Here is a 13,540-nt window from a genome sequence, read left to right on the forward strand (position 1 = left end):
CAGATCTCCTGTAATTGAAGAAAGTACTTTACACTTCATATTTAACAATTTGAACAGCCAAAAAACTTATAACAACTATCCAAAAACCTTGATGCCAGACCACGCTGTCAGCCCAAGAATCATGTACAGATGACCTCCCAGACCTAATAATGTAGGAAAAATAAGCAAACAAGTTCAATTTATATACATTTACATATGTGTGTTTACAAAAACACATGACACCAGTGCAGGATACAAGCATCCAGCTGAAGATCAAGTATTACATCAACTTTCCAATAAATTTTTTTTTTTTTTTTTTTTTTCCTGAAAAAAAAAAACTAAACTAAACTTAAAATAGGCATATTAGGAAATGCTTGCAAATAACATTGATTTTCAATGTCGATGTATTTTCAAAAGTATATGAAATACATATAACTTAAGTTTATAGATATTGAAATAAACAATGGGTCTTTATAGATATCTTGTGAAAAAAAGAGTACCTGCTAAGGCTAGATACAGTCAAACCATGCTCCATAGCTTCTCTACATATGTGTGAACCAACAAATCCATTTCCACCCAAAACAAGTAGCTTAATAAAACGCAAGAGTCAGAAAGCAGAGAGTCTATTAGATTAAATGAAAATTAACCACTTTTAAGTGAACGACATGTCAACTTACCTTCTCTGTTGGAGGTGGCGTGACCGTTACTGTCTCTGCTACCTCAGCTTTCAAGGATTCACCTACCATATTTGAATCTGTTGAGAATAGTCTTCCATTTTTGGACATGGTCATCAAACTGTCTCATAGCAGAAATAACTATGGCATTAGGAAATCCATCTTTACTTCCACATTTAAGTAGCAATGATGGCATAATGGAATGGCATCTAAAATAAGGTACATTTTTTAAGATCTCCATTCTCTAGACTACAACACTCATAAAATCATGTAAACTTTATGTGAGAGAGAGAGAATAAAGAATGTTAAAATCAAACTTATCCCAAAAGCTTAAACTGATAGGAAACAATGAATTTAATCATGTAATTAATGTTCTAACATCCCCTCTCACGTGTAGGCTTAGACTTCCACTTAACAAGTGAAGTCCAATATGTGAAATTTTAACTAAAATGAGGGGTAAACTAAAGAGTCAAGGTTTGAACTCAAAATCTCAATTCGGATATCATGTTAAAATCAACACTTATCCCAAAAGCTTAAACTATTAGGAAATGGTAAATTTAATCACTTAATCAATATTCTAACAAATAAGAAAATGTAATGATTGTGTCACTGCAATGTATCTCTCATTATGTATAAAATTCAAAACAATTTAGGGCAAGAAAGATTTCCAAACTTTAGAAATCAATTTAAAAAGTAGAATGAAGACATCAGGAAGGAGAGTGACAGGATATTTTGGCAACAAAATTTGCAAATAGTTTTGGGACAATATGTGGAGTAATAGCAGTAGTTGCTCTAGGGCCTCTGCCTCAGCTAAGGTAATAAACAGTTGAGGTGGGGACGTGGGTTGCAGTAGATTTCAATTTCAAAAGTTGCCTAACAAAAGAGCAGGAAAAGGAAGAGAGAGTGATAATAATCATAACTTTAATAGCTGCTCTAGGGCCTCAGCTAAGGTAATAAACAGTTGAGGTGGGGATGTGGAGTTGCAGTAGATTTCAATTTCAAAAGTTGCCAAGCAAAAGAGTAGGAAAAGGAAGAGAGGGTGATAATAATCATAACGTTAATAGCTGTTAAATCACCACTTATTCAAAAAGTTTAAGCCGATAGAAAATTAAATTCATTATTAATATTCTAACAATAGAAGAAGTAGAATGCAGAAGAATCATAACGTTGTTGTTGTTACTACCATTAGTCGCAACAGCAACTATAGTATTAATAGAATAAGTAGAAGAAGCAGAAGTAGAATGCACTAATGGTAAAATAACAACAATAGCTGAGAATAATTCATGACAATATAAAACCTCATTATCGTTGATCTCCCAAGCTAGAGTATGAAAACGGTTTAAAAAAAAAAAAAAAGAACAATTAAACAAAAATGAATCAAGCCCAAACGAACGCAGCATTAGTACATTCACAACAAAAGTACTAAAATGTCTTGCACATTGTCATTTAATTCAACAGTGTCAGACAAACCCATGTAACGAAAATAGCATATTTTGCCAAACCAATCACAGATAACTAATCCGCCAACTATAATTCAAGAAATTGAGCAAAACCCAGATGAGAATACAAGAAAAAAAATCAATACAACTTATTGTATTATCAAAACCACAACTGGGTGATTAAATGTCTCCGCTATGAAGCACTTACTGTAGGCCGGGGAACGAGGAGTGTGAACGAAGCAGACGTGACATGATCATTTTATTCAGTTTAGTTTGCGTTTGAGGAATGAGATGTTACGCAGGAAAACTCTGAAGTCTCTTTTAGCTTCAATAAGCATAAAGCAGCATTTGGGTTTTGGCTCCGTTTTTGGGGGAACAAGGGAAACTAAACTAAACTTCCATGGCACGTAATATTGACAAGTCTCTACCCAAACGCCCGTGTGATATTAGGTTCTGTGGGGTCCATGAGAACGTCTCTTGTGATTTTTTTTCTAAGTGCTCAAGAAAAAGAAAAAAAAAAAAAAACCAATTTAAAAATAGCTATGTTTTTTAAAAACTCAGCCAAATATTTGGCAAAATTATAATATTTAAAAATATAAAATTATCTGCGTTTTCAAATAACAATTTTTTTAAAATGCAATCTAAAAAATCCATTTCTCATTACTCGGCAACTCTATTGGGGCGACTTTCTCTATATCGAAAAATAGTTGTAGCATTATCTTATGCAACAAATTGTGCGGAATACCGTTAAGAAGACCGTATAACAAGACGACTTCTTATACAGTTGTGGCGATATTTTTCCGACACAAGATCGTACGCGAACAAATCTTCCTTCTATCCCCAAATGGAAAAAGCTATTACAGAATAAAGTGGCGGTCTGAAAGCGATTCCTCTGTACAACTCAATAACCAAAAGAAGAGTTTTTGGGTCCAAAACTGATCACCAGTGAAGCTCGTCATCGGTACACATTCTCTAATAAGTAGCACGCAATTATGAAACATCTTCATTAATTTTTCCTTGCATGCAGTTGAGGATACTTCAAGATTCCATTTTTTTCTTCTTATTTTATTTTATTTTCCTTTTTGTTAAGAGTTGGAGCTTTTGATTGCTTAGAAATGATGTTGTTGCTGTTGTGGGGATGTCGTTGTGTGAAATGCTTTATTTAATTTTCTTAGCTTTTGGGAGTCTTGAGCATTGTTGGTTACTTCTAGCTGTGTTTTAATTTAGAATGAGAGATACCCATTTGAAATTTTCCATTTGTCTGAATATATCAGTGTCTAATTCGATCATGAAAATCCATCCCAGTTTTTGGTCTTTTTTTAAAGTTTATATTTTTATGTGCTTTTTGTTTGGGGGAGGATTGTGTGTGTTTTTCATGTGCTTTATATGGTTTCCGTGGTTGAAATGAAATTTTAAAGTAGTCTTCTTATTCTTTAATTTGTGACCTGATCTCAATCTTTCTGAATTTTGTATGTTATATCTAAGTTTTTGGTCAAGAACTTAAAAATATTCCTATGATCAAGTCCCATTTATATGACTCAACTGCCGACCCAAAGTTTTCATTTATTTGAGTCTTCGGTGCTTGCCTGCAAATCCCTAAATTTGGCCGTCTAGACATGACTAGCTATACAATTTTTATGTTTTTAAACCATAAAGGTATGATGAAGATAAATTGTCTATTGATTTCTAGCATGAAAGCCCATCGTAATATACTCTTCTAACAGCAAGCGTTCTTTGTTGTTTTTGTATTTTCTTTTCAGCTGGTTATTTTATCACGTGTTCATTTCTTCTGCGTTCCAAGTTTCCTACATTGTCTCTAATCTAAAAAGGTGAATATAGCATATAGAAGTATGGGTAGTCCCCAGCAGCCTAAGAGAAGAGTGGCATTTGTGCTGATTGATGGGTTGGGCGATGTGTCCCTGCCAAGGTTTGGACTCAAGACTCCTCTACAAGCAGCCAAAGTACCCAATTTGGATGCCGTCGCATCTGCTGGAGTAAATGGTCTTATGGACCCTGTTGAGGTAGGCTTGGGTTGCGGAAGTGACACAGCTCACCTCTCTTTATTGGGTTATGACCCAAGAGTGTATTACCGTGGTCGAGGTGCATTTGAGTCCATGGGTGCTGGTTTGGAAATGTCACCTGGTGATATTGCATTTAAGGTGAGTATAACTTTTTGTCCTTTTCAAGTTGTAAACATAATAATGGTTGCTTTCTCAGTTTATATTATTATCTTTTTCATGTAACGAATTATGGTCATACAACCTATGGTATAATAGTATGTAATACATCACACTATGATTCGTGATAAGATTTTTCAACATGTGTGTCACAATCTCCCTATTCAAATTTCTCACCTCCTCAACAAGGTTTGCGTTATACTATAGTGTCCCAGTGCTATATGGCATTATTAGGTTGGTTTTGATATTATTTGTAACAATTCAAGCATGTGCTAGTCACATCTGCGTGATACTTCAAAAGAACTAGCCCCTGTTAGAGCTTTCTGTAATAATTTATATAGTCCAGTTCCATCTAGTACACACCTAATGTGAGACAGCATATGCCCATACAATTCCTTCACAATCTATCCACCCAATATGGAACTTGACACATATCTATGCCACACCGTCCCAATCCAGCGTGTCATAACCTAAGAAAGCATAAGAAAATCATTGTTGATTAGTGTTGTATGTGTAAAGAAAGTGGGGAAATAGTTAATCACCTCCTACATTTTGCTATTGCTAGAGAGCTTTGGGTATTAGTTTTCTCTTCATTTGGGATTTATCGGGTTATGCCCACTTCTACTTCCTAAGGCATCAAAGTAGTGATGAGTGAAATATTGTGTCGTTATGTTTGATGTGGACTATCTGGAGGGAAAGGAATGCTAGTACTCTGGATGGAACTGAAGTCTCATTGCTTAAACTGATATAATTATTTCTGAGATCACTTTCAATTAGATATAAGTGATAGGGGGTTTTGCCTCTTCCTCCCTTCTGGATTTTTTTTTTCTTTCTTTTTGTACATCTCTTGTGTACTTCCTATGTACTAGGCTACACCCTTTTATTTTTTTTTCAATAGAATGTTGCTGTGCATTTTTCAAAAGTTATTGGTTGGTTTTGGCTATTATACATGATGTTGCCATCTTTGGATCTCTAGTCAAATTTTGCAACCTTGGATGAGAAAACTGGAGTAGTCACAAGTAGGAGGGCTGACAGGCACTTTGAAGAAGAAGGACCCATACTCTGTGCGGCACTAGATGGAATGAAGCTGCCATCTTTTCCTCAATATGAAGTCAGAGTCAGGTGCGGATGCTTATAGCTGCCACAATAGTGCTTGTTATTTGGTGTTGGCATATGCCTCCTTATCGGGGTTATTTGAGATTTTTTGCCAAACTCAAACTTCTTTATGTGGAGAGCTCTATGAGTTATCAACTTTTCCTGTTATTTAAAAAACTTTAAACAACTTTGAAGTTTCAAATATTTGTGAACTAGGTTTATATAGCATGGTTATCAGCTAATTACCTCTACTATTATGTAGTTCCAAGATATTATTCCCAGCCTTTACGTATGTGTAGGTCCTTTGTTCACAAAAAAAACAGGCCTGAAAGAGGGAAGAGAGAGATAAGCCCTACCTTAATTTTTTAGTTGAAGCTTAAGGCTTTAATTTCAATAATAAGCTAGACTCAGATTAACACAATGTCGTTTCCTACAGGTATGCAACAGAACATAGATGTGGAGTGGTTGTCAAAGGACCAAGACTAAGTGGAAACATATCAGCAACAGACCCGTTAAAGGACAACCGCTTACTTTTGCAAGCTGAAGCTCTAGATGATACTGATGAAGCAAGGCACACAGCTGCTGTTGTTAATGAGTTATCTAAGGAAATGTCACGAATTCTAATTGCTCATCCACTAAATGCAAAGAGGGTTGCAGAAGGGAAGAACATAGCAAATGTTGTCCTTCTACGAGGTTGTGGTATTCGAATCGAGGTTTGAAGTATTCAAAATTCGTATCCTTATTTCTGTTGCAATTAAAAAAAAAATCAGAATAACTTTTTTGAGCTTTAACAGCTTCCGGTTGATGTTAAGTTTTAAGGAAACAATTTTGCTGGCGACATGTGCTATTCCAGAAGTTTTCAGTATTTCGTCACGTCCTGTTGTTCTTGTAATATATCCTGCAATTAGATATAGTATTGTATGAATGTTAGCTTGTGACTGATTTCCATAGGCTTGAGAATAATGTGCGCTTTGGATTTCTGTTGGTGCTAACTTAATACAAAACAATTCTTTGACTGGATAACTGCTTTGGGCAGAATCTCTTGTTCTTCTTTTCCAAGTTTTCTTGGATTTATCTGATTAGGTTGTAATTTTTTAAGGGGTTTCTATATGTAGTTCCCATATAGAAACCCCTTAAAAAATTACAATGTAAATTTAAGCAAATCCTGAAAATCTAGAGAAAGAACTTGAGAAACATATATATGTTATTATGGTTTATAATAACATATATATTGTATTCATATTTTTGAATTGTTTATTGCAGGTTCCTTCATTTGAAAAGAAACATGGGCTGTGGCCATGCATGGTAGCCCCCACCAAAATTATAGCTGGCTTGGGCTTATCACTTGGTATTGATATCCTTGAAGCTCCTGGAGCAACTGGAGACTATCGAACACTTTTAACTTCCAAAGCAACTGCAATAACTAAGGCACTCTCAGCTCCTTTGCAGTCTTGCCCCTCTGTTTTTGTACCTGGGGAGGATGAGCGCAAACCAGGTCGATCAGAGGGCTATGATTTTGGGTTTCTTCACATCAAGGTCTTATCTTCTATGATTTTGTTTCTTTCTATCTTTCTTCTGTTTTGCATGCAACTTAAATTACTCTTCAAAGAGTCACCCTATATTTTAATTTATCTTAACAAAGTTTGTTATCGAGCCAAAAATACTACGAGGGCCTGGCTGGCATTTGAAGTTCTAGTTGAATTTCAGTATCGGCTCTCATGCACTGATACAGAACATGTTCCTCATCTCTATTAGAGCATGACTAACATGAAGATGAACTGATTTAAGAGATAGTTTAGGATTCCATAGCATTTTACTCTTGAGCCTTTTATAATAGAGACTTCTTTCTTCCTCTTTTACCGCTGGAGCCAAAGTACTTGGCTCAAGGTCTCCCAATGATATGATGGTGATGGGGTCTCCTTGATACCTGGTATTGCAGGCAATAGATGATGCAGGTCACGACAAGGCAAGCGTTTTCAAACTCAAAGCACTGGAAGCTGTAGATCAAGCGATAGGACAGTTGACCAGGCTCCTCTGGGAGGCAGAATCAACGGGAAATTTTCAATTCTTCCTTTGCATTACCTCAGACCATTCTACTCCAGTTGAATATGGAGACCACAGCTTTGAACCAGTTCCATTTGCCATGTGTCGGTTGAAAGACTTTGTGGGTGCAGTAGGTGGGGAGTCCATTGTTTTGGGAACTTCTCTTGATCCATTTCCTCTTCCAACCATTAAAGCCGGTGAAGACCTAACAGATGATGTGGGAATTGAACGAGAGAGAAGCAAACAGCTTCAAGCTTTTAATGGTGATTCAGTTTGTGAATTTAATGAAGTAGCAGCAGCAAGGGGTTGTCTTGGGCGTTTTCCTGGAGGAGAGATGATGGGAATTATAAAGAAATTTCTTAAATTAGATGCCTGAGCTACGTTGTTGTTAGGTTGGAAGATTAATGGTGGTTGAATATCACCAGTAGAGTACTCATAAGGTTTTTCTTTTCGTCTTCTCTTTTTGGATGACAAAGAGATGTAATCTGGTGATTTCAGTCATCAAAATTTTGAAACTTTAATGACATTATTCGGAGAAGATTATGCAATTTGTACATGCTATCTAAATAAGTTGATCAAAAGTTGCTTCTGGCTCCTAGTCTCTTGCCACATGGATCTATGAGTAGTCTTACATGGTGAAACCTTATCCTTCCTTTGGTTGTTGGCAACATGCTCCAGGCCTCAATTACTCAGTTCCAACAAGCCTCCCAGAATTTAATGTTCCACTATCTAACAAGCGCTCAACTCCTGTTGTTGTAGGGAAATGATATTGTCCATTTATATTTGTAAAAGAGGGAAGTAGCATGAAGACGAAATCTTTGTTCTACAGGATAACTCTAGAGCAATATTGGGAGGAGATTTACTCCCAAGGGAATAATGCTTATGGTGGCAATATTGTGATTGTGAACACAACTGTACCAAGGGAAGTGTATGGCATGGCTGGTGGGGGAGCTATGAGGCATAACGGCGATGGTTTTGATGGTTTTATTTGCATAATCAGAAGAGTGAGGGTACTGTGGGCTTGAGTTCAGCCGTTCTAGAGAGTGAGATGGATTCAAAAGGAAGGAGGGTGGATTGATGGGGAAAATAGCAGTACGAGGGTGGAGAGAGTGGAGAAGATCAGTGGTGGAGGAGATCACTGTTTTGATCAGATGAAAATTTTGAAAGTCACATCAATTTTGAGAAAATAAAAATAAAATAAAATGGTGATATATAAAATTATTATTATGCAATATAGCAGTTGTAGTACATGCATTATTTTAGCAATATCACCAACAATAACGGAAACATATTGCAACAAAAGCTAGAATCTGAATACTAAAAGAATTTCTTCATTGATTAAATGAAAGAGAAATTATTACAATAAAACTGTTCCATGCCAACTGACTGTACAAGGTTTGAAAACTATACTGCATTATATGAGTTCAGATTTTGGGGTCACATCAAAGCTGAACACCTAAGAACAAACTCATTCTATGACCTGATAACTACCATTTTGGCCATACATGGAACGGGAAGCGGACATTGATGTTTAACATTTCTCAAAAAAGTGTAGGCTTTCAATAAGACTCAAACGGCCTCAGAAAAAGATAGTACTGACTGCAGTACAGACAGAAGTCAATGTATGAGGTCTGTAAGGAGAACCAACTCACAGCATAAGAAATAAATGAACAAAACTCAAAAGCCAAGTTTGATGTTGCTGAATTACCCCAGTTTGGCTTTGGAACCCCTTTTCCCAGCAAATCCACTTGCAGAAAGTAGCCTTGACAGAAAGCCCTGGTTGCTGTCGTGATCATCCTTGTCATTGGAATTTCTTAAATTGCTTATGAGAGACCAGTGTGTCTCAAAGTCTGGCTCATAACCCCTTTGTTGCATCACTTGCAGGAGCTCCGATGCCTTCTTGAGATTGTTTTCCAAGCGATACCTATTAACTACAGTGCAGTGCATCTCCCTTGTTGGATTTTCACCAACCTGAAGCATAGAAATTAAAAAATTTTCAGCTTCTGCAGTTCGCCCGTTTTGGCAGAAGGCATGGACGAGCATGCCCGAAGTGTTAATGGTCGGTTTAAGGCCCCTATACGGCATCTCCGTATAAAAAATCATAGCTTCATCCAATCTATTCCAGGTACAGAAACCTTGAATTACTGAATCATAACTAGTAGAATTTGGAACATTTCCTTTCTTCAACATTATGTTCAGAAGACTAACTGCCTTGTTCAGTTTCCCGTAAGAACAAAAGCACTTAATTAGATTATCGTAATTAATATTGTCAGGAATTAGACATTTCTCTACCATCCTGTCCAACAGATCTTCTGCTTCTTGAAGCTTACCATGAGAAAGAAGGCCCTCAACAATTGCGTTTTGAACGATTGAACCATGAACCCAGCCTCTTAATTCCATTTCTTGACTCAACTCTAAGGCTTTTCCAAGCTCCCCAACATTACACAGGCTGGATATTACTGTTCTCAAGCACCGATTACTTGGCCTAAGTTCATTAGAAATCATACTAGACAGATATTGCGCAGTACTTGATACATCTTTACACTGAAAAAACCCGTACACAAGAAAATTATAAGTGACTTCATTAGGTAGCAGTTCCTTCTCTTGCAATTCAGCTAATATTTTCTTGACAAGTGAACTGTTTCTTGTTTTGAAAAGAGAGAATATCAGAATGTTGTAGATGATGAGGTCATGAGACTTGCTTTGTCCAAGCATTAGCTCCTTCAAATTCAAAGCATAAAGGACTCTACCCTCTGAAAACATCAAGCACACCAAATTCCGGTAACTTGAGATTGAGAGGCTTAAACCTTTCTTGATAAAAACTCCAAGTAGCTCCCCAACTCTCCGCAAGTTTTTCACTTGACAATGCCCTTGGACCAGCATGTTACAAATTTCTGCATCTACAACTAGCCCCTTCAACAACATATCCTGGAATAAAGTGGCTGCTTCTTGAATGTTTCCAGTCATACAAAACCCTTTTACTACCGCACTATGTAAGGAAAATGAATCTGAAGACTGCTCTCTTAAACCAATCTCTTTTAAGGCAACAGCTTCCTCATATCTGCCAGCCTTACACAGCTGAGGAATTAGTAAGACAGAAACATCCAAGCATGGGGCCACATTTTCGGCCAGCATATTGTCCAATATTGTAAAGACTGCTGAGAACTTTTTCTCCTTACATAACCCTCTTACTACATGGCTATACGCTATGCGATCCAAGATGCAACCACGACTTAGAAGTTCATCCAACAATACATGTGCCACTCTTGCAAAACCGGTAACACAAAGCTTTTCAAGGAAAACAGAGAAAGTATCTAACCCTAAATTAGAGTTATAAACCAACATACATTCAAGAAGCTGTAATGCTTCCTCGAGCATTTCTTGCTGGCAAAGACATTCTACAAGAGCTTTAAAATCCTCCAACTCTGGTAACCATTTGTTTCTTTGAGCAATTTCCCAGCAACCATGAAGGTCCTTCAATTTCCCTTTCTTACATAAACACATTATTAGAGTGGTGTAGGTCTCATTCTTGACAACTAAATGCTGTTGAAGCATCCCATCCAATATTATTTTCCCGCTGTATGTCAGTCCTTTCTTGCTGTATGCTTGGACAAGCAAATTGAGAGTTTCTGGGTCTAGCTGATTAGCCAACTCAGGCATTTTCTCCAAAAGCTTAGTGACTGCCTTGATATGGGAATGGGATGAACAAAGCCTTTCCACTAATATTGAGACGACAGACAAAGACAGTTTTTGTCCCCACTGATCCACTTCATTTACCAGTACCAATGCCATTCTAAAATTTCCATTGCCACATTGCTCCATTACAAGTGAGTTAAAATCAGGTATCATGGAATCTTCAAGAACTCTGGTGACCGTCTTCTCATACTCATCCAGGTCCGTATCTAAATAAAGACCATTCCCAAGATTATCAAAAAACTCCGTCTTAGAATATCCCACATCGTTGTCCCTTTTCAACCTCACAGCTAACGGATTGAGCCCCAAGACCATAAATGTTTTGGAAAATGGATCCTCCGATGAAGAGAGCTGAATAAATCCTTGGCTGGCCATCTCGCAAACTATCCTTTTCACTTCCTGAAATTGTCTAGCTTTACAAAATCCTGCTAATAGTACTTTAAAAGTTGATGTATCAGGTGGCATCCCCTGATCCACCATTTCATCAAGAATGTCCTGGGCGTGCTTCCACAGACCTTCCATAAACACCCCACTGATAAGAGCATTATAGGAAAACATACGGGGTTTCAGGCATTTAGACAACATTTCTGACAAATAAATGAAGGCATTTTTCAGTTTCCCTTCATGACAACTCCAACCAATTAAAATCCCAAAGGTTATTTCATCAGGATTGAAACCCAAATATTTCAATTCTCGCAAAAATGAGACTGCCCTTTTGGTGCCAAAATAGCAACATACACAATGTATAATCTTATTACCAGCAATAACAGTTGGGGTACACTTTGTGTCAGCAAAGAAACTCAGCAGATCCTCAAAGTCATTCTTCTCACAGTACCCACGAGCAATTTCATTAATAACTAAGCTGCTAGGCTTCAAACCAGAAACCAGAGCCTTCTTGACAAGATTTCTTCCTTCCTGAATCTTTCCATCTCTACAAAGCAGTCTAATGACATTCTCAAAACTAGACTTCTCGACATTACTAAAATTAATATTCATCTCAACCATATCCCAACAAACTCGAAACGCCAATAGAATTTTCTTCTTTTGAACCAAGAGATCAAGAAGAACACGACAGCATCTCATCGATGGCACTGCACCTCGCTTCTTCATTCGATCATACAGCGAAATGGCTCTTTCTAATTGACCATCACCAACATACCCTTCAATCAAATCACCGAAAATTTCATGACCATCCAATGAAATTCCTTGAATCTCAATTGTAGAGAGCAAGAATTCAGCTTCTTTAAGCATTCCCACCCGGACGAGCAACGAGGCCATGACCTCGCACGACAGAGGGAGATGCTTAAAACCCTTATCCTGTTCATTAGCCCACTTGAAAATCTCCCACAAAGACTCAACCTTCCTAGCTCCAATCCCAATTTTCCCACTCTCAAATTGGAAACCTAGTAATATTTCAAGCACATCTTCGGGTTTCAGCACCGAAACCCTCAAAAACTTACGCGCAGCATCAGGCACTATATTGGATATTTCTAAAAGGAGGTCCTTGATAGAGGCATTAGCAGAGTCCTTGCCTTTCTTCTTATCCAAAAAATGGGAACATCTCAATATGACAGATTGTGCAAGGCCAGTGAAGTTTATAGAACATAAATCCAAGTGGGTAGTGTCATTTTTGGGTATTGAAGATGATGGCGATGGTGGGTCAGTGAGAGAAGTGGTGGTGGTGGTGGTGGCGGCGGAGGAGAAGAGTGAGAGGTGGGAGAAGAAAGAAGGAACCTGTTTGACGTGGGGTCTCTGAGAGTGGAGGGCGGAGAGGAATTTGAGCATGTGATTGTGGAGAGCTGTGGTGGTGCAGACTCTTGGTCTCATCTATGTAGCTCTGCATAATTTCCGGCATAAGTGAAACTGAAACGCAATTGCGTCTCACACAAAAATAGGTATTAAGGCGATGGTTCTTACGGCAAACAACTGTGAGACCATTCCAATGCTTAACTAGGCTTAACCAAGTTACCAAAACCTATTTTATTCGGAACATGTTTAGAATTGTGTTTAATAAATAGATTTTTTAAGATAAAAAATATTTTTTTTTTGACAAGAGTGCATTTTGACTATTTTTGAGATTTTTAGACTCTTTAAGCGTTTTTAATTTTTTTTACAAAATGTGTATTTTTTTTTTCTTCAAATGAACTATTGGGTGTTAAACGCACTTTTAAGCCCCTCAAATGGTCATCCAATCGTAAGGGTGTCAACTCGGTCCGGTTTCTCGATTTTGGCCAAAATCGAAAACCAAAATTGGGAACTGGGTCCCGATTTACTGGGGTCTTGGTTACCGGCCAGTTCTGGTTTTACCCGGTCTGGTAACTAGTTTTTTAAGAAAATTGGTTTTTTGGCTTATTTTAGGTATTGGGCTTAAAATAAGCCCTTCTTTTTTCTTTTTTCTTTTTTTTCATAAGTTGGCCCATTTTTTAAAAAATCTATTAGT

At 37.4% G+C, this 13,540-nt stretch overlaps 3 protein-coding genes across 3 annotated transcripts; 1 reads left to right on the forward strand and 2 right to left on the reverse strand.

The window, feature by feature from the left end:
- Positions 1–28: 28 nt before the first annotated feature.
- LOC132182086 (uncharacterized) lies at positions 29–2,492 on the reverse strand. The gene is made up of 4 exons (XM_059595290.1): positions 2,301–2,492; positions 657–774; positions 480–568; positions 29–143 (listed from the first exon to the last, which is right to left on the reverse strand). Exons 1-4 carry the CDS (start codon positions 2,348–2,350, stop codon positions 29–31), a joined length of 372 nt encoding a protein of 123 aa, XP_059451273.1. The 5' UTR covers positions 2,351–2,492.
- Positions 2,493–2,909: 417 nt separating this feature from the next.
- LOC132182495 (uncharacterized) lies at positions 2,910–7,999 on the forward strand. The gene is made up of 6 exons (XM_059595758.1): positions 2,910–3,053; positions 3,853–4,251; positions 5,246–5,391; positions 5,801–6,077; positions 6,628–6,900; positions 7,304–7,999. Exons 2-6 carry the CDS (start codon positions 3,943–3,945, stop codon positions 7,781–7,783), a joined length of 1,485 nt encoding a protein of 494 aa, XP_059451741.1. The 5' UTR covers positions 2,910–3,053; positions 3,853–3,942; the 3' UTR covers positions 7,784–7,999.
- A 719-nt stretch (positions 8,000–8,718) lies between these two features.
- Positions 8,719–12,967, reverse strand: LOC132183276 (pentatricopeptide repeat-containing protein At5g15280, mitochondrial). The gene has a single exon (XM_059596677.1). The coding sequence runs from the start codon at positions 12,925–12,927 to the stop codon at positions 9,112–9,114; it is 3,816 nt and encodes a 1,271-aa protein (XP_059452660.1). The 5' UTR covers positions 12,928–12,967; the 3' UTR covers positions 8,719–9,111.
- Between the last annotated feature and the right edge of the window lie 573 nt (positions 12,968–13,540).

Source organism: Corylus avellana, chromosome ca5, assembly GCF_901000735.1.
Source record: "Corylus avellana chromosome ca5, CavTom2PMs-1.0".
NCBI lineage: Eukaryota > Viridiplantae > Streptophyta > Magnoliopsida > Fagales > Betulaceae > Corylus > Corylus avellana.